This window comes from Magnolia sinica, chromosome 10, assembly GCF_029962835.1.
Source record: "Magnolia sinica isolate HGM2019 chromosome 10, MsV1, whole genome shotgun sequence".
Classification (NCBI taxonomy): domain Eukaryota; kingdom Viridiplantae; phylum Streptophyta; class Magnoliopsida; order Magnoliales; family Magnoliaceae; genus Magnolia; species Magnolia sinica.
The window spans coordinates 62,282,156-62,309,085 of record NC_080582.1 but is presented as its reverse complement, the minus strand read 5'-3'; the positions used below and the strand labels follow the sequence as shown (position 1 = coordinate 62,309,085).

The following is a 26,930-nucleotide window of genomic DNA, read 5'->3' as shown; positions in this document are numbered from 1 at the left end:
TGGATAAACAGATATCTAGACTTGAGTTCTGAGTTCTTAGTTGTAGTTGCTGCTCTAGTTTGCAGCATCCAGAATCAACTTTTAATCATGTGCATCACACCCAGAACATTCTGTAGATGAAGCAAGTTGGATAGGTCCCACCCTTGCTGCAAACCCATGCATGGTGTTTAAGACAGAGCATCCTCCCGTGATTGATACTCACTGCCAGTCAAGCATTATTACTCCCAACCCCTGAAATCTTGACGGGAAGTATCCTAAGATGCATATCCTAATGCATCAGACTGTTTGTCACCATTATGGAGCGAGTTACCCCTTTTAATTTAGACCTCATGCCACCACAGCCAAAGTGAGGGACCTATAATCTCTCTTCTTAAGAAATCTAAGACTCTACCCTTGTTTGCATGTTTAGCCCTAAGGAATAAACTGCATTAATTCCTTACTTTCAGGTTCTCTTCATTACTATTATTCCCTATGGTGGTGAGGTTGAAATGTTCCAGCATATTAGTATCCTTCTGATCCACAAACAATTGTACTGCACTTTTTGAGTCTATTAACAAGCACTTGTAGAGTCTCGTAAGCAATAACTCACAAAATTAATTAGTTGGGGGCTGTTGATGTAGAAATCTGGCTAACCTTCCCTGGGCCTTTGTGTACCTACACAAGGGATGGACAAAGGAGACCCTAGCTAGTGCAGGGGACCCTCCGATGCCCGAGTTAGGTAAGGAATTTGGGTCTGGTCGAGTAGGGAGTTTTGAGCTAAAAATTGTGTACCTTTCACCATTGGAGATGCTCCTATTTATAATTGAGGAGAGGCGGTGACGTAGAGGAGATCTTCCTATTTAGTAGGGACGTACTGTAGAGGGATTCAGATTCCGAACGCGTGGGGAAATCTCTCGAGATCCTTGGCGAAGATCTTGGGATCCCGAGTATGTCGCAGATATCCTTCAAGATCTTTGGAGAAGATCTCAGGCGGATCTCGTTTAGTTAAGATCTGATTATTCAGAATCAACAAAGATGTGCAGTTGGAGGCTGAGGTGTCCTTGGCTGACTTGACCTGGGGGTAGTATGTCGACCTGAGGTTGCTGTCCTTTCGGGGTTGTGTCGTCATGAGGTCGTGCCGACCTGGTAGCTTTGTAAAGGGCAATCAAGGCTTGGTCGACCTTAGGTCCCCCGACTTATCCTTGATGGTGGTCGTGGAGCCGAGTCCAAGCTGGTTCCTTGGTCGGAAGTGGTCTTAAACCGAGTCGGCTGTTTGATTGGGCTCGCTCCTTCGACTTGACCTTTTATTGGCTGACCCATTTTTCCCATAACAGGGGCAATGTTGTCAAAATCGTATCGTATCGCAAATCGTAATAGGGTTGAATCGTATTGAATTGCAAATTGTATCGCAAATCGTAATATTTTTTATGTTCTTAAAAATATGAAAAATTAAATAAATGAGAAAAAAATTTAAAACTTACCAATCATCCCTTTGCCATTGATATGCACCAAGTAATACCATGTCATGATAGTCTTAAAGGATTCTTATCAAGTCTTTCAAGAAATTTTCTTAAAACATAAAAGGATACTTTTATAATTTATATTCTTGTTGACTTTGTTGAATGTAGAATCACATTGGAAAGGCGGTATTTGATTCTGTAGAACGACGAAAAAACATATTTTGACTTCTAACCATCATTGCACAATACATATAAGTCAACATGATAGTAACCATCCATAAAAACATTCTAGATAAGTCATACATCAATTTTGTGTTTTGACTAGTTAAGAAGTAAGAAATCATACAAAATAATAATAATAATAAAAAAAATTTCTCTACGTTTTAACGTTGAAGAGAATATATATCATTTAATCTCTTATAAAGAACAAAATAAAATAATTTACCTTTTCCAAACGATTTTTTTTGAAAGTTTTTTTTTTTTCCTAAATGATTCCTATAGCCTCCTATTCAAAAACATAAAATGAAAGCCAATTGAAGCTTAAAATAGAAGAAAACAAATATAATTTAATTTATAAATAGTAGGATTCAAATCATAAAATTGTAAGATTCATATAATGGATTCAGATCGTTTTGTTTAAGATTCGACTCAAATCATAAATTGGAGGATTTTGACAACACTGGTTAGGAATAGTTTGCTCTTTTGTTGTGAATTGTGATAGGTAACTCTCAAAATCTCCATTCTGTCCTAGTCTGCAAGTGGTTACTGACTGTCTTCAAAGATAACGTAAGATATTTCATTGGCTGTATCTTACCTCATTATTCATCTGACTGTCCATTCCTGAATCTTTGCATCTTCCATGTCAGTGCCACAACTTGCAGTTGTAGCCATATAAATAACTCCAATGCTGTTATGTTGAATCTCTTAGATCATCTTAGTGGGGGAAGGCAATGCAAACTTCATCACGTAAGATCTGAATAAACGAGGAGAACATCTAAGCGAAACCATTTCATTTTATGCTTCCATAGATATTTATAGAGATTGGAAGGCAATACATAAAATGCTCTAAAGATTGAGAAGTACAAATATTCCTTTATACATGAATCAGGATAAACATGTCCATGGATGACTCAATAATCTTCACTCTTAGTTTGCCTTCATATTCTTGTTGTGCATCTATCTCAAGTAAATGGATAGCCTATTAGTTTCCTTTGCATTTTGGGCTAGTCCACTATTTATTTTATTATTACGTAGTTTATTCTGTTTCGAGTTTGTTGGCACACACCTATGGTTGAGGTGGTTTATCATGTACATTAAATTATTTCTTTCTTCTGTTTTTGTGCTTCAACAGGCTGAGGTTTTTGACAAGTTCCTCCATGGAACAACCTTAGAGGAATGCTATTCTGCAGTTGCAGCAGTTGCAAACTGCTGGCTTGATCTTCTAGATGTATGCAACTCATAATTTCTGGCTTTACATCATGTTATTCTGAATATCTTATTGGCCATTGTATCATATTTCTTTTCTTGAGGATGTTGAAATTGCTCACTGTTGCTTGATCGAGTCCTGTGGTCATTAACCAAGGAAATAATTATAAACGTCTGTATTTTTTTTCCCCTCAGAATCAAGGCATTGATATCGCAGACAGTGAGTTGCTTGACTACATATCAGAATCAAGCACAATGAGTAAGTCCTTGGCTGACTACGGTGAGCAGAAGTCATGTGCTGTTACCACTGCAAGGAGACTAGCTGATTTTCTTGGTGATACAATGGTTAAAGACAAGGGATTGCGTTGCCAATATATAGTTGCATGTGAGCCACGGGTAAGTTGTTTCTGTTCAGTTTTTGATGTGCTAACTTGAGCTGTTGAGAACATGCTACGCGAATGATGAGAATTTGTAAAGCAAGCAAGCTTTCCAGCACTGTTTATATCTTTATCTTTATTATTATTTTCTTTTGGCAGGGGGTTGTCCAGCAAATATTAAGCTATTATTCTGTCATGCTTAGTCAGCCAACCTATCTGATACACTAAATAAAGTGATTGTTGGACATGATGCCGTGTTTCTGGCAGGTGTCTCCTATGCCTAGGGCTGTACACGAGCCAAGCTAGCTCGAAAAGCTCGCTCGGCTTGGCTCGATCTAGCTCGGCTTAAACGACGACTCGAGGCGAGCCAAGCTTCATATGACCCAGCTCGTTTTCAAAACGAGCCAAGTTCGAACATAGTGGATTTTGACTCGACTCGAACTTGGCTTAGCTCTACTCTCATATATATATATATAATTTATATTTAAAAATTAAAAAAAAGAAGTTAAAACTTAAACCCTACCCTACCTGTCCGTCCCTTTCTTACCCTTTCCCTTGCTTACCCAACTCGCCATGCCCGAGCTCCTCTCTCTCTCTCTCTCTCTCTCTCTCTCTCTCTCTCTCTCTCTCAGCACCAATAATAAGGTTCCTTTATGGCTCTATCTAATATTATATATATATATATTATTAATTGAATATTTGATTTGGGGGTTGGGTCGAGTGTGGGTTGGGTCAGTTGAGTCGGGTTGCTAGGTTGAGTCGGGTGCAGGTTGGGAGCAGACTGGACTCGACTCAAGGTAAGCTCGCCCCGACTCGATCCACTAGCTCGCCTCGAGCTCGACTCGAAAGGTTTGGCAAACAATCCAAGCTCCAATAGTAAGCTCGAGGCCGAGCTCGAGCTCAAACTCAAGGAGAGCAAGGACAAGTCAAGCCAAGCTTGGCCCACCTCGACTCGACTCAGCTTGATGTACAACCCTACCTATGCCCTGCCCCCTTTCTTTTTCCTCCATTTTCTGCTCTTGTTATTTCTTTTTCTATATATAAACTATCTCTCTCCATATACAAAGAGCACATGGGAGAACATCCACATTATTTATCTAACAATTGGGTCCATCCATGTGGTAGGACATAATGGATTGGGTTTGGTGATCTAAAGTGTTGACTTGGAAAGATAAAAAACTGATGGTGGCTGCCTTGAAAATTTTCAAGATTGGAATATTTAAAAGTTTTGATAAATAGCTCACAAAGTAATTTTTAGGAAGTCCACATTCAAGAAAAAATTACTTTAATGATCGAAGGGTTGTAATATTATAATATGAGGATTTCTTTGTAAAGTTTGTATAGCCCTCATCCAACATGGTCATATCATACGAATGGTTTGGATCATTGAAACATGACCCAGATCCAAATACTATAGTGCTGATGTATATAGGTGGTGGGGTATTGTAGAAGCCTTTGCCCACACACCTCTTCAATCTACTAATTCCAAGTAAAGCATGGATCTCTCTCTCTCTCTCTCTCTCTCTCTCTCTCTCTTGAATCAATGAGATCTCAACTTCTCTTACAAATACTCAATAAAACTCAAAAACTTAGAAAATATGGAATGCCACACCTACACCACCCCCTTTTTTATAGACCCTAAATGACAAACCCTGTGAAGATATAATGAAGATCTCCCAACTATTGGATTGGTTTCAAATAAATCTTAATTGATTTAAAATCAATCTAATTTATTTAAGGTAACAACAATCATAAAAAATTTGGCCCAAAATAGAAAAAAAATCTACTAAATATCCCAAAATCTTCAATCATATCTTCGACATTAAGCCCATTATCTTCAAAAGTAGTAAATGTGATCTCTAACATATAGGCTCCAAATCTAGCAACAATATAATAAATGTGAACTCTAACATTTAAGTCCTAAATCTAGCAACAAACATCCCAAATCTCGACTCAAAGCAGAGACAAGTTGGAACTCAAACATGACAAAATCCATAGATTTTTTTTTTTTTTTCAAATGTTAGGATGGATTGCAACATCTGTGCACGATTTTAATGCATTGACATGGATTTGTGGCAAATAAATCAAAATTTGAGTGCGTGAATGGGGGAAAATTGTGGGGACACTAATTTCTGTCATTTTTATCCCCCAAATTAAGAAGGGTATATTTTATTACTTGCATTGTATTGTATTTGAATGATATGAACTGATTTTGGATATAATTGCAGTACTTTTTTTTTTTTTTTACAACACATGGTTTAGGTCCTTAGAAAATGAAAACTTATTATGTATAGTTATTTTTTGTAATATTTTGATTCCCAAATATGTAAACATGTCTTGTAGCATCTCCTGAAGTTTCATGGAAATATTCCACCTTTTTTCTAATGTGTTCCAATTATTCCCTTAATTAGCAGCATTTTTTCGACAATCGACGATATTGATACATGTTTCTGTATCCCCAATCATCAATGCATGTAATGATATCTATACTTTAGACATTGTCCATTAGTGGAGCTACACGTGTTTGACTAGACTCATTTGGTTGTGTGCAAGATTTGGTAGGCTCGAACCTAGTATCGAATCAATATGGCACTGACTGTTGTTCCCTATAGATGGAAGTCCAGTTGGGAGTTCTTTAGGTGCCAATTCTTCATATTTAGAAAGGAGCTTTTGTGTGGGAGGCAAAACATCCAACTGTTTTATTGTCTCCTTTAACAATCAAGACATAAATGATGCTAGCCTCCTTGTTTTTTTCTTCAATCTTTTCTACTGTAAGCGAATTTTGACCCTCAATTGAGTGGTCCTTTTCTTATATAGAAATCATTTTCCCTACTTACAATATATCTCTCAATTACAGTATAATAGCAGCATCTATATCCCCTAATTACAAGCCTTAATTACAACATAACAGCAGCATCTATATCCCCTAATTACAGCCCTTAATTATAACATAACAACAGCATCTATATCCCCTAATTACAGCCCTTAATTACATCATAACAGCGGCATCTATATCCCCTAATTACAACATCTATATCCTCTAATTACAGCCCTTAATTACAGCATAACAGCAGCATCTATATCCCCTAATTATAGCCCTTAATTACAGCAATATATGGTACAACAATATATGGTAGGTTTGTTGTCTATCCTACTAACATCCCCCCTCAAATTGATGCTGGTCGATTAAGAAGCATCAATTTGCCAACAAGAACTTGATGACGTAGTTGTGTTATAGCTTTGGTGAAGACGTTCGCTATCTGAAGGTCGCTTGAGACATGTGGAAGAGAGATAACCCAAGTATCAACAGCTTCCCGAATAGAATGGCAGTCCACCTCAATATGTTTGGTACGCTCGTAATAGATGGGATTGGTAGCGATCTGAATAGCACTCGTATTATCAACATGAAGAGGAGTGGGAGTAGACTGAGGAAAACCTATTTCAGCAAGTAAGCCACAGAGCCACATAATCTCCGAGAAGGCTGTCGACATGGCACGGTATTCGGACTCGGTCGAAGATTTGGAAACACGATCTTGTTTCTTACTCTTCCAAGAGATAAGTGAATCACCAAGAAACATACACCACCCGGTGACAGACCGGCGAATATCAGGACATCCTGCCTAATCAGCATCACTAAAAACCACAAGGCGAAGAGGAGTACCAGTAGAGAAGAACAAGCCACGGTGAGAGGAACCCCGGAGATATCGAATAATTCGGCGGACTGCAGCAAGATGAAGGTGGTGAGGAGACTGCAGAAATTGACTGACTTGCTGGACAACAAAGGAGATGTCAGGTCGTGTAATAATGAGATAATTGAGACTATCAACTAACTGTCGAAACACCATGGGATCTGGAAGGAGATCCCCCTCCTCACGTCGATACTTGATATTTACTTCCAAAGGGGTAGCCACTGAAGAGGAGTCCTGCCAACCAGACAAGGAAATCAAGTCCTCCGTGTATTTATGCTGATGCAGGAAAACCCCAGAGGAATCGGACTGAACCTCCAAACAGAGGAAATACTAGAGAGGACCAAGATCCTTCATATGGAATGAATCATGAAGATGTTGCTTGAGTTGATCGAGGGCAAAATCAGTCCCAGTGATGACAATGTCATCGACATAAACTAGAAGAAGACCGATACCAACAGAAGTCGTACGAAGAAATAACGAAGAATCATACTGGCTTTGGATGAAAGAAAATCGAAGTAAGGTAGCCCGGAACTTATCAAACCAAGCCCGGGGAGCCTGTTTCAAATCATACAGAGAGTGCTTCAGCTTACACACATTTGACGTTGATGACGAGCAGAGGCCAGGAGGAGGTGTCATGTAAACATCTTCCTGTAAATCACCGTGAAGAAATGCGTTCTTCACATCCATCTGACAAAGGGACCATCCCTGAGAGGCTGCGATGACAATAATAGTACGCACAGTGGTCATTTTATCGACAGGAGCAAAGGTCTCGTCATTGTCAACCCCATACTCTTGGCGGTTACCAAGGGCAACCAAACGAGCCTTATAACAGTCCACAGACCCATCAGGCCGAAGTTTCATAGAAAAAACCCACTTACACCCAATTAGCTTGACACGAGAAGGACAAGGGACAATGCCCCAAGTCTGATTTTCTTGAAGAGCTTGAAGTTCTTCCTGCATAGCCTTTCTCCAACACTCATGTTTATCAGCTTGTGAGTAGGAATTAGGAATCGACACAATTGATAAGGTAGCCGTGAAGGAGGTATGAGGGAAACCATACCTATCCGGTTGATGAGAAGTACGACCAGATCGTCAAGGAGGATGCAAAACGGGATTAGGTGGCAGATCAGACTCAGGAAGGGGTAGAGTTGGTTGACGGTGTTCATACACAAAACCAAGCTTGAAGCGATCAGGAGGGCACATCAAATCATCAAAGTGAGGAAGAACAGAAATTGTAGGAGATGATGTAATAGAGCTAGGAAAGAAATATTGATGCTCAAAGAAAACGACATTACGAGATATATGAAATTTATTGGAAGAAGCATCATAGCACATAAATCCTTTTTGAGATAAGTTATATCCCAAAAAGACACATTGCACAAATTGTGCAGAGAGTTTGTGACGTTGATGCGGAGGTAGATGCACAAAACAGACACAGCCAGAAGTGTATAAGTCAAGAAAGCTAGGGTGCTGTTTATGTAGATGATAGTATGGAGAGTCGAAATTTAGCACTTTAGAAGGCAACCAATTAATCTAATATACTACTGTAGCTAAAGCTTCAACCCAAAATTTAGGAGGAACAGAAGATGCAAGTAACAAGGTCCTAGCAACATCTAACAAATGTCGATTTTTGTGCTCAGCTACGCCATTCTGTTGAGGCGTATAAGGACACGAGCGGTGAGAAACAATTCCTTTGTGACGAAGAAACTCAAGAAATTCATGAGACATATATTCTCCATTAGAATCAGTTCGTAAAGTCTTAATGCTAGTGGTAAATTAATTCTCAACATAAGCTAGAAACGATTTGAAAACAGCAAAGACTTCAGACTCATAACGCAGAAAATATACCTAAGTAGGCCGACTATGGTCATCTATGAATGTCACAAAATATTTATAATGAGCATGAGAAATGATAGGAGTAATGCCACATACATCACTATAAACAAGGTCATAGTAATTCTTTGCCCTACTCCCGGAAGAAGGGAATGGAAGAATCTTACTTTTTTCTGATTTTACACGTAGAACAATCAGAAGACAAAGCACGAGGCAAAGAAGAATCTTTTTTTCCCAACGAACCAGAATTCAGCAAATGAGATAAAACAACATTGTTTGGATGGCCTAGACATTTGTGCCATACTTCACAATTATTGGAGACAGTAGTACAAGCCAAAGAAATGATACTAGGAATGGAAAAGTATAATGGAAACAGTCTCCCAACTTTAGGCCCCTTTGCTATTGTCCTCCCCGACACCGGATCCTGCACATGACAACCATCATGAGAAAACTGAACATTATAATTATCATCCACTAATTGTCCAACTAAGATAAGACTCGTAGAAAGCCCAGGTGATACAAAAATATTAGTAAGCGATGGTGGAATATCATCAACCCCAGTAATCGGTAAACGATGGCCATTAGCAACTTGAATATTAGAAGAACCAGTGTACTTACGAACATTGCTAAGCATATTAGGAGAACTGGTCATGTGATTGGATGCAGTGGAGTCAACAAGCCAAGATTGAGAGGGTATAGTACATATAGTACCCTTACCTTGTAGCCCCAAAGCGGAAAATGCTGATACAATCATTTGCTTCACCATTTCTAGTGTAAGGGCAGGTGTAGCAGCAGTGGAAGATGACACTGGAGCGAGATTTTGAGTGCTGGTTACTCCATCCGAAGTGTGGCCAGTAGCAGTAGCATGATAAGCATTCACGGGTCGGTTTTGAGGACATGTTGGGCATTCTTTGATGATTCGCCCCTTCTATTTACAGTAGCTGCAGAACTTTTTAGCACAATGGGCAACAATATGCCCATAATATTTGCAACTGTAGCATTGAACTGTACGCATGTCTCGAACCCTCTCTTTGCCTTGAGCAGCGTATGCAATAACATTCTCTTGCGGAAGCGAAGCTTGAGTAAGAAGATGTTGTTCCTCTCGAAGAAGTGCTCCAAAACACACGTCAAGAGATGGTGAAGGATCCCTATGCATCAGGTTGGAGCGCATAAACTCGAATTCTAGCCTTAGTTTCGTTAAAAACTGGTCTCTTTTGCTAACTTCATGGACTGCTTGAACAACAGAGAGGGACTTGGCCGACACGTCGGCATACACAATGTCGGAAAACCCAGCCCAAAAATTCTGAAAACCACAGAAATATTCCTGAACAGAGAGTGTACCTTGGGAATAGGCAGCAAGATCAGTTTCCAACTGAAATCGCCGGGCGGAATGATCGTGATGATAGACCTTTTTCAAGTACTCCCACATCGATTTAGTCGTCTCGTGCGGCCTTAAATTGAGTATAAGCAGTGGATCAATAGACCCAAGAATCCAAGTCATCACATGAGCATCTTTCACCTTCCATCGAACCAACGTCGTAGGATCTTTTGGTGTTGGATCACTTCCATCAACATGTCCCTACAACTCCTTTCCCATGACAAAAAGTTGAAACTGGAACTCCCAGGCAGCATAATTCTTCCCAGTAAACCAAGTTTGAAAGACTTCTGAGTTGGAGTTGTTAGCCATAACTAAAATCTCTCGAAATGCACCAAAAAAAAAAAAACTGCAAACCAGAACTCGCACCCAAGAACCCAGAAAACTAGAGCCTAGAACCACGAAAATTAGACCAAAGACAAGGTTGCAGAGAGTGGCTTTGATACCATGTCAGATTTGCTCAATGACCCTCAATTGAGTGGTCCTTTTCTTATATAGAAATCATTTTCCCTACTTACAATATATCCCTTAATTACAGGATAACAACAACATCTATATCCCCTAATTACAGCCCTTAATTACAGCATAACAGCAGCATCTATATCCCCTAATTACAACCCTTAATTATAGCATAACAGCAACATCTATATCCCCTAATTACAGCATAATATCTCCTAATTATAGTAGCATCTATATCCCCTAATTACAGCCCTTAATTACAGCATAACAACAACATCTATATCCCCTAATTACAGCCCTTAATTGCAACAATATATGGTACAACAATATATGGTAGGTTTGTTGTCTATCCTACTAACATTTTTGACAAATTTGGGTTTTGAAATCTGCTTCGTTGGGTTTAATATGATATAAACATTATCCTTAACGAAGGAATAATTGCTAGCTTGAATCAAATGCACCATATTGCAACCACTGTTTCCCCAACAAACGTGACATGTGTCCATGGGAACCATGTCATGCCACACCTCATCCTTGTACTTGGATCTAATAGAGAGGGTAACAAAGTGCCTAGACTCAACAAGAACTTCACCCCCTTGAACCAACAAATCTAGTATGGACATGGATGTTTTATGTTCTTTGAATTTTAATGTCCACCATTTTTTAGGACAATGTTCTCACTACTCCCTCTATCTACCAGAATCGTGCATATCTTTGTCACTAGAAGTGTAGTTGGTGAAAAAGATTTGTGTTGCAACCGTTGCCTCTAGTCAATCACTTGAGGCAGCTATAAGATCATATGTTGTATATTGATGTTTCCCCATTATCCCCATACATGTCTATTACATCTACCCCAACATATGCTCCATCATCATACGCATGTTCCTCATATTTTGTATCATCCTCGACCTGCATTTGCATAAAGTCGGGAGTGTCTTGAACATATTCTCCCTCCTTAGCCAAGTGCACATTAATTGTGAACTAACTAGAGGACATTGGAAAAAGCATTATTTTGACTATTCACACTTAAAGCATGTAAAATGTGTATTACTTTTCCTGTCTTGAGTGCATTAATCCCTCGTTGATAACCACCTTCCCTTAGGTTGGGGTTTGGCTTTATTGTTGGATGTTGGCCTACTGTCTCTACGGTATTGAAAAATAGTATATAATGAAAATGGTGGTAACTTTATATGTTATGGGGCTGCAGGGGCCATTACAGAAAGGCCCATAAAACATTAATTTTTTTTAAAAAAAAAAAAAAAAATTAAAAAAAGGCTGCAATGGTCATTATTGGGTTGTAATGGCCGTTATGGCCTTATCATAACAATAATGGTGGTGGTCATTATTGCCAGTTGGCCACCATTACCATTATGGAATACCTTGACTATCTCTCAACCTATGGGATGCTTTGTGGTAATCTTTCAAGTCCCCAATTAATTATCTTCATGGCTTTTAACACAAGTGTGTATGAATCGGGTGTTTTAAGTACATCTTTGAAAGCCAATTAATTCCTATGTCCAAATTAAGACCATTAAGATATCTCGAAATCTTTTAGTCTTTATACTTATGAAACCTTGCTAGTGTTGTCACTGTATGCAATTCTTGGGTAATTCATTCACCGGTTTATTCCTTGACGTAGATTTTGACATTTTTGATTGAGGTGATGGGCATAAGTTGCTGGTATGGTTTCTTTTTCATCTTTTCCTAAGAAGTTACTTTCCTCTTACCTTAAGGGTGTGCTTATTTTTGGGTAAATACTGGTAAACAAGGTTAAAAGCATAATAATAGCTTGTAAGTGGTGTTTGCAAGGTATTCCGTAACGGTAATGGTGGTTGTAACGGCCACCACTGTTACCTTTATGATACAGATTGTAACAGCTGTTACAGCTCCCATAACGGTCGCTAGAGTCACTTTTAGTTTTATTGTTAAGAAATCCAAAAAACCTATATCGGCCCCGTAATGGACTGTTATGGGGCCGTTACGACCTTTATGAGGGTCTAATGAGGGCTGTAAAGGCCGTTGCGGGGATTTTTTTTTCCGTAACAGCTGTTACGACCTTTATGACCCCATAACATGTAACGATTACCACCGTTACCTTTACGTAACGGCCTTTACGTCCCAGTAATGGCCGTTATGGCACACCATGGGTGTTTGGAAGAGGGAAATAATTAAGTCTACCTGGAAAATTGGGATTAAATGAAGTGAAATCGACATGTTTGAGTATGAAGGAATATCTGTGGGTACCACCATGATGTACGTGTCTTATCCACACCGTTCATCCATTTTGCGATCGCATTTTGGGGCATGAGCCAAAAAATGAGGCATATCCTAAGCTCAAGTGGACCATGCCACAAGAAATAGTGGTTCTAATGATGTCACTATTAAAAGTTGAAACCTTCCTAGGGCCCACAATGATGTTTATTTGTCATTGAACCTGTTCATAAGGTCATACGGACATGCGTAATGGTAAAACACAAATATTAGCTTAATCCAAAACTTTTATGGTCCCCAAGAAGTTTTCATCGGTAGGCGTTCAACTCCCACTATTTCTTGTGTTGTGGTCCACTTGAGCTTTGGACTTGCCTCATTTTAGGGCTCTGATGGATGGCATGGATAAGACACATACATCACGGTTGGCCCCATAGTTTTTGTGCACTCCACTCTACACAATGCTTTCCCTCGGTTTTAGTGTCCTATTTCTCTCAAACATTGGGGTGGCTATTAGAATTACACATGTAAATAATCACTATTTATTTCCAACAAATTACAATGGAAATTTAAAAAAAAAAATCAAACACATGCTAATGGATTCGTTTGGTTTGGAGATCATCTCACCATGGTAACGCATGATTGTATAACTTCATGGTTGCTAATTTAACTTTCTAATAGTTTGCGATTTTCTTGTACTTGAACAATGGAGTTGTTAACATGCAAACAACCATGGAAGTCCAGAATTTTCACCTTAATTCTTCTCTCTACATCACCCTCTAGTAATCAAAGGATTCAATCATTGGGGTCTTCATCAGCAGGGGTCACTATTTGTTGGTTAGGATCTCGGTGCAGACTTTCCCCTATTGTTTCCTTGTGCTCCAACTTCAGTCTCCAGATTCCCTCTGTGTCAAAGCTCTCCCACTTGATGAGAGAGATTGTGCACAATTTGCATGAGTTGATCTAATTGCTTTGTAAGTGAATGGATTAATCAGGTTACTTGTGTAAACTCTTCTCATGTTACCCCCTTCACAGCCATTAGTGACGTGGAGTTCGGAAATTCCCAACGATCACCTACTTTGATACCAAAATAGTACAATATGGTTATCGAATTAGTTAGATCTCGATACCTGAATTGCAAAGAAATGAGCAAGAGTATACCCAGATGAATATTTTAGTAAAGAGGGAGAAATAACTTTATTAATAATAAAACTTCCTCTCTTATAAATACTTAAGAAAACTCACAAACTCAGAAAATGTTGTATGCCACACCTCCTACACCACCCCCTTTTTTTAGACTCTAAAAGACAATCCCCATGAAGATATAATGAAGATCTCCCAACTATTAGATTGATGTCAGATCAATCTAGTTTATTTAAGATAATAACAATCTCCAAAGATTTGTACTAAAATTGAAAAATGCACCAAACATCCCAAAATCTTCAATAATGTTTTCCAACAACCCATAATTCAGCTAATGGTATGCCGGCCCCTCTCTCTCTCTCTCTCTCTCTCTCTCTCTCAAGGGGTAGACTGCCTATGATAGTTACCACAATTTTAGAACTGTTGCTTGCTTTTCGACCATACAAAAATCCAGACCATCTGATTCATTCCCTACTATTTGGAATAATCAGTACACTAATTTTAATTTTCCATCTCATACTCGTCAATTGAATGGTTAGGATGGATTGATCGGTTATTTTTGACATATGCTCTATCTGCCCGCAATTTTGCTGGCCTTGAACAAAAAACCATGTTCTCCTGGTGAGTGGCCCAGGTATGGGCCAGGGTTCCAATTTGCTCTACTCTAGTTCAGTGCTGCACATCCTGTCAAAAATCAAATTGCTTAAAAGTATGTCTATAATGAACTTTGTCTTGACATTGATGGTGCAAACTTTGAACTGTCCTCCAAATATAGGTTTGCTAATTCTGCATGTATGTGTAATGAACTTTGTCTTGACAATGATGGTGCAAACTTTGAACTGTCCTCCAAATATAGGTTTGCTAATTCTGCATGTATGTGGGTGCCCTGTCCATCCACATGCAGGCACACATGCTAATATGGAATAGTGGTTTGATCAGTTTTTTCACTAGGTAGGCTACTCTTCGAATCTTCTGGTCACGAACATGCCATTTCACACCTCAAGTGGGCATAACATGTGCAGAAAATGAATGGTTAGAAATTTTTTTTTAGCTGTCAGTTAAGTCTGTACACTGTGGCCCACCTGAGGAGTTAAATGGCCTGATTTTTTAAGGCAGAAGATTTAAGCATTTATGGAAAGCTCAGATCTTTACCATGTGCTCTATGTTGGCACATGGACCTGTGTGTGGATGAGCAGGACTCCTGACACATGTAATCAGTAAATTTGTCTACAAATAATTTGCTGTGTGATTCATTGGCAGTTTTAACTTCAGTAGAATGTGTTTAGAATCACATTGATCAAAGTGCAGGACTTTAGCTCCAGCAGAAACCTCTTTCAGGTGTTCTTGTCTTATTTCATGTGCCATCTTGTTTTATGTTCTCTTTATCTGGGACCTGGCGTTGGGTTAATCTGTACCAAGATCTCAATGGCACCTATATTGTTTTATTTGTCACTACTTATTCTTTGTCAATGATCTCTGTTCATGCAGGGAACGCCAGTGAGTGAGCGTGCTATACCTGTTGCAATATTCGAGACTGATGCTGGTACCGGTTATCTATTATTGCCATTGTTGGGGATATATGTTTCTGCTGGCACTTCATTAGAACTTTCCTTTTGCAGACATTGCGAAATTCTATTTGCGGAAATGGTGCAAGATTTCATCTGAAGTGGCAATTAGATCCATTGTCGATTGGTCCTATTACAGGCAACGCCTTAGTTCAGCTGTTCAGAAAATTATTACTATTCCTGCAGCAATGCAGAAGGTGCTAACTCTAAGACTTTGTTTGCAAATCCATGAATATCAAGTATTTTTTATTTTTATTTTTATTTTCTTCTTTTTTCATTCTTATGAGCTAGTAAACTTTTTCAGGTTGCTAATCCTGTCCCCAGAGTAATTCATCCTGATTGGCTGCATAAAAAAGTCCGGGAAAAGGAGGACAAGTTTCGCCAACGAAAGCTGATTGATATTTTCAGCTCCTTGAACAAAGACAAAAGTTTGCAAAAAGACTTTACCCAGGATATCTCTAATCATGCATTGGACAAAATGAATGTCATAGATTTGGAAGATATCGCAAACAAAGAGAATGTTTCCATAACTGGACCTCGACCTCTAGTCCGCAGCTATGAAGTTAACAAAGAGCAACATTCAGCCAGGTTATCTTGTCCAGCAGATGACATGCCTTCTAGTAACCAACACCAACATCCTCTGATGCCTTATGGTAACCAACAACAGCATCCTACTGAAAACGTTGACAGAAATGTTGATTATCAAGGATGGCTTGAAGTAAAGAAGAGAAAATGGAAATATAGTCGAGAAGAAAGGAAGAGGCGCAGGTATTGTAGTCGTTGATCTCTAGTCGATATGTTGTTGTATATATAATAGTTGAAAAAATAATAATTTCCTGCACTGGGAAAAATGAATTAGGAAAGCTACCGCTTTTCTCTTCGATGTTGCTTTTGCTTTATATGAGGTCTGATTCCATATTGCTTTCCTTCTTTCCTAATTGCAACTTTGATTTATGATATTGATACTTGATATCTCAGACAAGTATTGGTGGCCAAATTTCTTCTGAGCAGAATTTATACTTTTCAGGTTAGGTGATTTAAAGAGGTCACGTCAGTCTTGTGGGACTGAGTTTCCTGGTTCTGTGATAAGTCGTAAACAAGATCAGGGTAGGAATGGGGTTAATTCATTCTTCAAGAGACATGACTTAGCCCTTGTCCGCTCTTACTGGCAGGTGATGACATTTTTCTGTTGTCGGGAATTTAGATAGTTTAATTAATTGCAGAATGCCTGATATCAGTCTTCCGTGGTTCAGATAATACAACTCATCCCAAGTCCACAACCTGGGCATTTTTTTGCTTGGGTCGTTTCTGAAGGAATCATGCTTAAGGTTCCTATAAGTGTCCCTAGAGTATTTTACCTCAACACTAATGCACCTATCACGGAAGAATTTCCTGGAAGACGTGTGAACAAGACTCTTCCTCATGGGCGGCCTACCTTCAATCTCATTGAGGTACATTTTGTGTCCTGAAATTGTTTAGTTCAAATAGGAGTTGCTCTGGATTGTTGAGTGCTACTTGTAAGAACTAAGGTTTATCTGTCATATGTTTTGTTTTATGTTTTTGCAGGTGATAACTGATGAGGATCAATTCAGGGCTGAAAGCAGGAAACTTGCAGCTCACCTTGCAGATCCAGAAGTTGAGGTGAAATACATGAAAGCACAATGATAGTGGCATTTCTAAATGCATACTCATGTTTGAAATGCATGCCTTCTCTCCTACTTTTTGATTGGTATTCTGTTTGGCGAAATGAATGCTACTGACTGAAAACCTGGTCTACTATTTCATTCATCAACTGCAGCATGGTGTGTGCACTGAGTATTTTGTGTGCACATGCGTGCGTGTTAAATAGCTTGACTATCATGAAACACAATGACTTGTGCATCTCTCACTAACAAACATTGCACATGACATAGCATTGGAACAAAAAAAAGAAGGAAACTGTAGCTTCTTTCGAATTTTCACTTCCAAGCTGAGATGTATGGTTTGTCAATTGAAAGCTTGCTTGAGAGATTGGCAACTGTATCATTTGCTGAGGGACACAAGTCCATATATGATTTGCATTAATCTTTTGTCATAGTGTAAGTTTATGGCGTCAAGTTCTAAAGTATTGGTAGCTGAGCATATATCAGCCAGCCCAAACTGACGCAGAGAATGATTTGATGATAATAATGTGAAGAAAAGATGAGAAGATTGAGAGAGAAGGAGGAGAGTTTGGGAAAGATGTTTTGTTAGGCTTACTTGCCCTAACACATAATATTTTATTACAATAGATCAGATAGTACACCACAGGAGAAGATGAAAGTGTGCACATGCACTTACGCTAAAAGGGCCACTAACCACATGCACAATACACTAGCATTCTCTATACTCCCCCTTAAGTTGGAGCATAGATGTTGATCATGCCCAACTTGTCACGAACATGATGAAGAGCATCTCGACTCAAAGACTTTGTAAGAACATCAGCAAGTTGATCCCCAGATCGAACAAAAGGAGTGACGATTTCCTTAGAAGATACTTTCTCCCGAATAAAGTGACAGTCAACCTCGATATGCTTGGTTCGCTCGTGGAAAACCGGGTTACGAGCAATATGGATGGCTGCTTCGTTGTCACAGTGAAGAGGAACAGGATTCGAAGGAGGATAACCAAGTTCTTCAAGAAGGTTGCGAAGCCACACGAGCTCACACGTCGCATGAGTCATAACACGATATTCTGCTTCAACCGAGGACCAGGCAACAACCGGTTACTTTTTGCTCTTCTATGTTATAAGATTGCCACTTAAGAAGGTACAAAAGCCGGATGTAAAGCGGCGATCCTAAGTACTACCTGCACAATCAGCATCGGAATAGCCAGAAAGATGAAGATGACCATGCAATTGAAAGCAGAGGCCAAGACCCAGGGCTGATTTTAAATACCGAAGTATGAGGTAGACCGCCGTGAGATGGGAAGTACAAGGAGCTTATATGAATTGGCTAACAACGCTCACCGCAAATGAGAGATCTGGGCGAGTAATAGTCAGGTAAATTAGTCGGCCTACAAGTCATTGGTACATCCCGAGATTAGTAAGGAGAGCACCATCATTTGGTCGAAGCTTCTGCGAAGTATCCATGGGAGTGGTAGCAGGCTTACACCCTAACATGCCAGTCTCCATGAGAAAATCGAGCGCATAGTTTCGTTGTGACAAGACCAATCTGGATGATGAGCGACCAACTTCAATTCCAAGGAAGTAGTGAAGAGGACCAAGATCCTTGATTTCAAATTTGGTCTTCAAAAATTCTTTGACCTCCCTCATTCCAACAAAATCACTACCGGACAAAACAATATCATCCACATAGACAATGAGAACCATGATGCCCGTCGATCGACGACATACTCCAAGATAGCCTGACTGAATTTTTCGAACCATGCACGTGGGGATTGTTTGAGTCCATAAAGAGCCTTCTTCAACCGACGTACAAGCGCAGGGTTGTGAGAAGCAACAAAGCCAGGAGGTTGATGCATGTAAACTTCCTCTGCAAGGTCCCCATGGAGAAATGCATTCTTAACATCAAGTTGAAACAAGGGCCATGATAAATTAACGGCCAAGGAGATCACAACGCGAATCGAATTAAGCTTAGCCATCGGAGAGAATGTCTCGAAGTAATCCACTCCTTGAGTTTGTGTGTAACCCTTAGCAACAAGATGAGCTTTATAGCGATCAATGGAGCCGTTGGGAAGAAACTTGATCGTATAAACCCATCGACATCCAACAGGTTTATGACCTAAAGGAAGTGGCACAAGGTCTCAAGTATGATTCTTCTCAGGAGTAGACATTTCTTCTATCATCGCCTTCATCCAGTCAGGACTTCGAAGAGCATGTGAGAGAGACCGAGGAATAGTCTATTATGAAAGGGAAGCTGCAAACGACTGATAAGATGGTGAAAGATGATCATATTAAACGAAATTACTAATGGGGTGTTGAGTACAAGATCGTGACCCTTTACGTAAGGCAATAGGGAGATCTAAACTCGAGTTATGAGACTCACCTGAGCCAACATCCAAAGTGAGCGGAAGGGTGGATGACTAAGCGTGTGAAGATTTATCTCGACGATGATACACCCGCAGAGGTTTAGGCTCACCCAAATCACCAACAAGATGCTGAATGGAGGGGAGGGGAGTTTCCTATGATCACTAGTAGAAAGAGGAAGAAGATAAGAGTCATACCCCCCATGACTCGTAAGAGGATCACAGAGGGATTGGCTTGGAGCTGAGAAAAAAAAAATCCTCAAAGAAGGTTACAACAATAGAGACATTTCTTGCGAGTCAATGGGTCAAAACATTTATACCCTTTCTGACTTCGAGTATACCTTAGAAAGACACATTTAATTGCCATGGGGCTAAGTTTATCATTACTTCCATCCAAAATTTGAACGAACCATGTGCAACCAAAAAATTTAGGTGGTAGAGGAAATGGATCATCATGAGGATACAATATAGTAAATGAAGATTTGTAAGACAGGATACGTGATGGTGTACAATTAATAAGAAAGTAGCAGTTAGAAGAGCATCACCCCAAAAATGTTTAGGTAGATGCATACAAGTAGAAGGGTGCGAGCAACTTCAAGAAGATGATTCTTTCGTTCTGCAATACCATTTTGTTGAGGTGTGCGAGCACACAACGTCCTAGACAAAATATCATCTTCCTACAAGAAGGACAGAAAGGCATTCGACATTTATTCCCCCCCCCCCCCCCCCATTATTAGAATGGAGGGTTTTGATGGAACATTGAAATTGAGTGCACACTTCATTATAAAACACTTTAAACGCATCAAACACTTCACTTTTAGATTTCATAAGATAAATCTAAGTCATGTGTGAATAATCATCAATAAAGGTAACAAAGTATCTAAATCCAAAAGTGGAGGTAACCAGAGCTGGTCCCCAGACATTCGAGTGAATTAGAACAAAAGGTTGAGATTTTCTCCCAGAAGAGCTAGGAGGAAATGTAGCTCGATGATGTTTTAGACAATTCACAAATATCACCGCATAACGGTTTAGTGACAAATAAGGAGGGAAACAAAGTTCTCAATCTAACTATTGATGGGTGGCCTAAGCGGCAGTGCCACCGAGTTATAGACTCTCGATCCAGAGAAAGGGTACTAAAAGCAGCAACGGGTGTATCATTGAGAAGATAAACGCCTCCTCGCTCATGCCCCCACCAATCACTCTCTTTGTCTGTAGGTCCTGAAACAAACAATAAGAAGGGAAGAAAGTAATGGAATAATTTAACGATTTAGTAAGAGAGCTAACAAACAATAAGTTTAATGGAAAACGAGGCACATGTAAGACTGAAGACAAAGACATGGAAGAAAAAAGATGGATGGAACCAATCCCAGAGATGGGAGTTTGGGTTCCATCTACGACTGTGACATACTAAGTACGAGGAGAAGGAGAATAAGAGGAAAAGAATTAAGTCTTACTAGTCATATGGGAGAAAGCTCTAGAGTCTATGACCCAGGAGGTAGGAGAGGATGACGTAAGAAGAGCAGTGCCTAACTAAGCTAAAGCTGCGTGAGATGGCTCAGGAATATCACGAATGTGAAACCACATAAGGGCATCATATGCAGCCCGAGAAATGATAAGAGACTCCCCTGAAGTAGATTGCTCAGCTGTCGGGGTGGAAGATTGTCTCAGGAGAAACTATGGATGCAACAGCAGCAGCGGCATACGTAGGCCGACCATGTATCTGCCAACAATAATCAACGGTATGATTAGTTCCACTGCAATGTGAACAAATGCGGAAACCATCACGTCCATGTCCATGTCCACCACGACCACGAAGACTATGACCGTCGCAAGGAAGATCACCGCCATGACTGCGATCTCCTTTGCGGCCTCTACCATGACCACCAAGACCAGAAATGTGCCGTTAACTCAAGGATGGTACCCAAAGGCCAACAGAGGACTGATCGCCAACAAGATGTGCCGAACGCTCGGGTGACACAAATGAATGAGAAGGAAGAGTAGAGACAGTAGCACGTTGACACATGGCATAAACCGTCGTCAATGGGGAAAGGATCCTACATAACAACCTGATCTCGAACAGAGAGATAATCGGAATTCAACCCAGTTAGGAACTGCATGATACGAGTATCATCCCGCTGCTTATGGGCATGTTCATGATCCTCTTTACACTTGGAAGGAAGAGGCTAATACATATCCATATCATCCTACATACCCCGAAGCGTCGAATAGTAATCTTTTAATGATCTTGAGTTTTATTGGAACCGACCAATTTCTTGACCAAGCTGGAATACTGGTGAAAAATTCTGAGATTCCGAGAACATATCATGAAACGTATCCCAAATGCCTATAGCCGATGATAAAAACATCACTGAGTGGCTAATGGAGGAATCCATATTATTCAACAACCATGCAATAACCTGATAATTCTCCTTTGTCTAAGACTTGTAGGTAACATCTGTAGAACTTGGGGGATCATTCAAAATATATGACAACTTCTCACGGGCTCTTAAGAACACTTTTACAGATTGTGCCCATTGAAGATAGTTGTCACCATTCAACTTAGTGGAGGTAATCTGCAAGGGGTTGGATTCAAGAGACCCTATGCCAAGAGATGAGGGCCCTTTGTCAGCCATAGGATATTCCAAGAGAGATAAACCTATGCCAAGAGAGGCCCTATGCCAAGATAGATTGATTCAAACAACTCTATCTCACTCAAACCTTCAAGATAATAAGAGATAAACCTCAAACAAATAGCAATAATCCAAAATAACATGAAACTCAGTCAAAAACGGCCCAACTGAGTGAAAAACGGCCCAGCCGCATGTCCGTTTGAGGTTAAAACCCTCTCAAACATTGATCTTAAGTAAAAAAAATCCTCAATGGGTAGCTTGGGAGGAAGATTTTGAGCCATCTTGAGCAAAGAAACCAAAGAAAAGCTTACCGATTTGAGGTAGATCGAAGAAAAACGAAACATGGGCCTGGTTTTCGAATTTCTCTATTTTGCCCAAAATACCATGAAAGGAGGTCCAAAAAATTCTGAAAAAAAATCATGATAAATCTTCTAAAATCAAGATTTATTAAACCCCTAAACTTTTACCTCAAACGGAGTCCATGAGTCCATACAACGCTGACGTCAACACCCCCCCGCACGTGCGGGGTGGGAACTCCGCACGGGAACATACTAACAAGGGTGGAGGGACACTCACACCATAAATAGGCCGGGCTTGATTTCTCAGTCCCTGGGCCGGATCTGATTTTTCCTGACCCCTCTTGGGAGAATAATATATTAGTGAGGCATATTTGCTGCTCTCGAGATTCGAACAAAGGACCTTCCGCTCTGTTACCATGTCAAACAACCATTTACTCTAAAAGCTTAAGTTGTCAGAGTGTGGTGTATCAATGTATATCAAGGGACTTTATCACTTCAACAACTGATTCATATCAGTTAATGCAGAATGCATATTACCCATATCAGTTTTAAGTTTGACTGGTTTATTGCCAATTCACAATACATACAGAAGATATATATATATATATATATATATATATATATATATATATATATATATATATATATATATATATATATATATGTATGTATGTATATATGTATGTATGTATGTATATAATTTTTTATTTCCTTTCTAAATAACTGTATGTATTGGACGTGTTTTAAACCATGATGGCTGCTTGTTTTGATTTTCTGCAGTGCATCTGCTGAAACTAATACTAGTAATTAGTTGCCATAGATAATTGTTGAAAATTTCCAAAAGCTGCCTGAATCAAACAACTTTTGCTGTTGCATATGTCATTACTGATTCAACTTCTGCTTTTAACCTCGAAGTAGTGGTTTCTAATTCTTCTCAATACAACAGTGGCATGTAAAATAAAATGACAATTCTGTAATTTGGTCCTTCATAACAAACAGTAAATGCTCTGAACTCTGCACCTTGCTTGCAGATCAATTTCAAACAATCTTTATGTTTTCATCTATGTATTTAAGAACGTCTTATTTTCTACGTGAACTGGCAAACTTGGTCTGTTGCTTTATTTCATTAGTTATGTTAGCAACAATTTGAGAACTAGGCCTGAAACAGTAAGGTCCTGGAGTATCGACAGTTCCACACCCAGGCAGGTCAGGTTTGGGTCTTTCAAGGTCCAGATCTCGTTTTTGAGGTCCTGGATCCAATCAGGCTTGGGTACTTGTTGGGTACCCATTGTTTCTTGAACATTGTTTCTGAGTTGGGTTTGGGCATTTACATGGTCCAACTAAGAGTATGTGCCACTCTTAGTTGCATGATCCTTCTAATCAAGCACTGCTTCCACTTCCGCTTCTAATCATGCTTTTGAATCCCTCTCCTGATACTTCCCCACTCTCACACCTGAATCTGTTGTAGCTTTGCTTCATGCTTTGTGCAATTATAGGGCCACTTTGACACATGGATGGTGTGTAAGCAGGCTCTCTTACATGCTTGTGAACCTCATTTTGTTTCTAGAATAAATTTGGCTATTAAAATTAACTGGACCTACACCAGAACATTGCAGGACCTGATTAACTGGGTCCCAAATGGTGGACCTTAACCCGAATGGATAAAAAAAGGACCAGGACTTGCTAGAATCAAGGCAGATCAATCTGGTACCTGCGGATCCAGGTATTGTTGACAGCCCTATTTAAAACACTAGAGAAGTGGTTATGGAAGGTTATTGCAACTAGATAAAGTACAATTATTGTTATTGCCATAGGTAGTCGAAGATATGTTCAGGTCGATGATGCATTTATAAACCAATAAGTCCATCCATTTTTGTGACATGCATAGACTCGCACTTCTAAGATCATTGTGGTATGGCTAAGGTATTTCATAACATTAGCAGTGGCCATAATATATGTTAGGCACTCTCAAGTCCAACCAGTTGGACTATAACTCAGGTCCAACCAGTTTAGAGTTTGTTAATTTGAATTAATACTATGTAGAAAGTAGTTAATTCATGACTTGAAAAATAACGCCATGCAGGCTTGCATTTATTATTTCTTTTATAACACCAATTTTTCCTTCCCTTTATTTATTACCTTATTTATAACTAGTAATAACATTAATTAATCACTAGCAACCGAAGTGGTTGTATGGTCCAACTGATTGGACTTGAGAGTTTTTCACTCACACACACATATATGTATGTTTATATATATATATATATATATATATATATATATATAGAGAGAGAGAGAGAGAGAGAGAGAGAGAGAGAGAGAGAGAGAGAGAGAGAGAGAGAGTAATGCTCCCCTACAAACCGTAGCGTAGGAGAGTTATATGCGCACATAATCTAAACTGTAGCTTTCGAAAAAAAATTTGATTATTCGTAAGAGAGCCTCTGAAGACTCCCTTTCACTCCACGGCTCTCTCTTTCTCTCACTCAGCTTTCTCTCTCCTCTTCCCTCCTTGACATCACCAAATTTTGTTGGCCCCACCATGATGTATGTATTATATCGACACGGTTCATCCATTTTGCGAGATCACTTTAGGGCGTGGGTGAAAAAATGAGGCAGATCCATAGCTCAAGCAGACCACACCACATAAGGTAGTGTGGATTAAACGCCTACCATTGAAATCTTCTTGGGGCCATTAAAGTTTTGGATTAAGCTGATCTTTGTTTTTTTTTCCTTAATCCAGGACCTTCTCACCTAGAGAGCGTAGCAACTGATGCGGTAGTACCAACTGACCTGTATTGGAAATGTAAAGGTCGTGCCCTCCGGTCCATGGGTAGTCACCAGTCGGGCATCGCAATCGATCTCTGCTCTCATCTTAGTGAGCCAATCCATGTCGAGGATCACATCATAATGACATAGCGGGGCAACCATCAGGTCGACGAGTACTGTTCTGCTCCCTAGGTCTATCAAGCAACCCTTACACATCTTGGTGGAGTCTGAGAAGGTCCCCGTGGCGGTAAGGAGTCTCATCCCAATCATAGGACTAGCTTCCAACCCTAGTCGCTTAACTGCTGCGCATGATACTATAGAGATGGTGGACCCGGTATCCACCAATAAGAAAACTGGAGTACCTTGAACATGTGCCGTGACTTCGAAAGCTATCGGTGCTGTAACTGCTGTCTCGGATGCCTTAGCTACAAGTGAGTGCACACGAGCCTGTTGCTGACGGTTCGGCTGCGGTACCATAGGCCGTTGAGGCGGCCTGAATCGAGGTGCAGGTGGCCGAAAAGATGAAGGCGCAGGTGCTGACCGTAAAAGTGGAGCTGCAATAGTCTGAGGAAGCTGGCGATTGATTCTCTGAGGCGGCGAGAAGCCGCTGTCCCTTATCCTGCTGAAGCAATATCTATCCGTGTGGCCCGTCCTCCCGCATTAGTCGCACCACAAGTCTGCTCGCCCCAGCTGAGTTGGTGATGCCGCAAGCCTAGGAGGCGAATCCGCACGTGGCCTCTTGCCTAGGAACGGCCTGGTCGGAAAATCAGGGTGGGGTCGAGGACCCATGGGTGCACGAGTATGGGATAGACTATCCCCGTCTCGCTCAGCTCGCAGAGACATGCTCACCAGCTCAGCATAACTGGGTATGCTAGCGCAACACATCTTCGAGCGTAATTCAGGTTGCAGACCCTCAGAAAATCGTAGCATACGCATCCGCTCATCAGCCAATATCAACGGAGCATACCTAGCCAGCTCCGTGAACTTGTTCTTATACTCAGCTATGGTCATCCCTCCCTGTCGGAGGCGAAGAAACTCTCCCTCCTCATTACGGTAGGTGAGAGGGAAATACTTCTCGTTGAAATGCGTCTTAAATGCGTCCCATGTCCACACATAACCAGCAGCCACAGTCCTAAGGACGCTGTCCCACCAGAGACTGGCCTCCTCAAACATGAAGGTGACCAACTCCACCTGCTCCGCCTTAGTGCAGTGCATCGACTTCAACATCTTAGAAATGCAGTCAAGCCAATACTCAACCTTCTCTGGTCGGTGAGTACCTGCAAAGGTAGGAGGTCGTAAGCGCTGGAATCGCTCGAATGTGCTGCTGGCACTCGTGTTCCCAGCAGGGTGCACAGGTGGTGCAGGAGGGGTCGCGTGCATATTCTGGGCAAAAGCCCCTGCTATGGTGGCCAAAAACTGCTGCTGGTGCTGCAGCTGCTGTTGCTGCATCAGTAGCATCACCTGCTCCAACCTATCAGGAGGAGGAGCCGACTGTGGCATGTGAGGCATCGAGGTAGACGCACGGTTCTGCTCGCGAACCGGGAGTGTATAAGGTGGTGGCCTAGTAGTGAGTCCAGTGGCTGGCAGTGAGTCTGGCATCGTGTCCGTGTTGGGGCCCAAGCTGGGGTCCGTGCGGCTATCACTCAGGGGAGGTATCCCTTCAAGCAATCCACAGAGTACTAGACGGGTAGTGTTCCGAGTAGTCCTCAGAGGCATGCCC

General features: G+C 40.5%; 1 protein-coding gene across 2 annotated transcripts in view; it reads left to right on the top strand.

The window, feature by feature from the left end:
* Positions 1 to 26,930, top strand: part of LOC131216875 (DNA polymerase epsilon catalytic subunit A-like) — a 155,805-nt gene that overhangs the window by 79,188 nt on the left and 49,687 nt on the right. For both annotated transcript variants that reach the window (XM_058211473.1, XM_058211472.1), the window contains exons 25-32: positions 2,791 to 2,886; positions 3,060 to 3,260; positions 15,437 to 15,491; positions 15,568 to 15,710; positions 15,818 to 16,281; positions 16,541 to 16,685; positions 16,767 to 16,964; positions 17,080 to 17,154. In XM_058211473.1, coding sequence (XP_058067456.1) covers positions 2,791 to 2,886; positions 3,060 to 3,260; positions 15,437 to 15,491; positions 15,568 to 15,710; positions 15,818 to 16,281; positions 16,541 to 16,685; positions 16,767 to 16,964; positions 17,080 to 17,154 — 1,377 coding nt within the window. The remainder of the gene's footprint in view (positions 1 to 2,790; positions 2,887 to 3,059; positions 3,261 to 15,436; positions 15,492 to 15,567; positions 15,711 to 15,817; positions 16,282 to 16,540; positions 16,686 to 16,766; positions 16,965 to 17,079; positions 17,155 to 26,930) is intronic.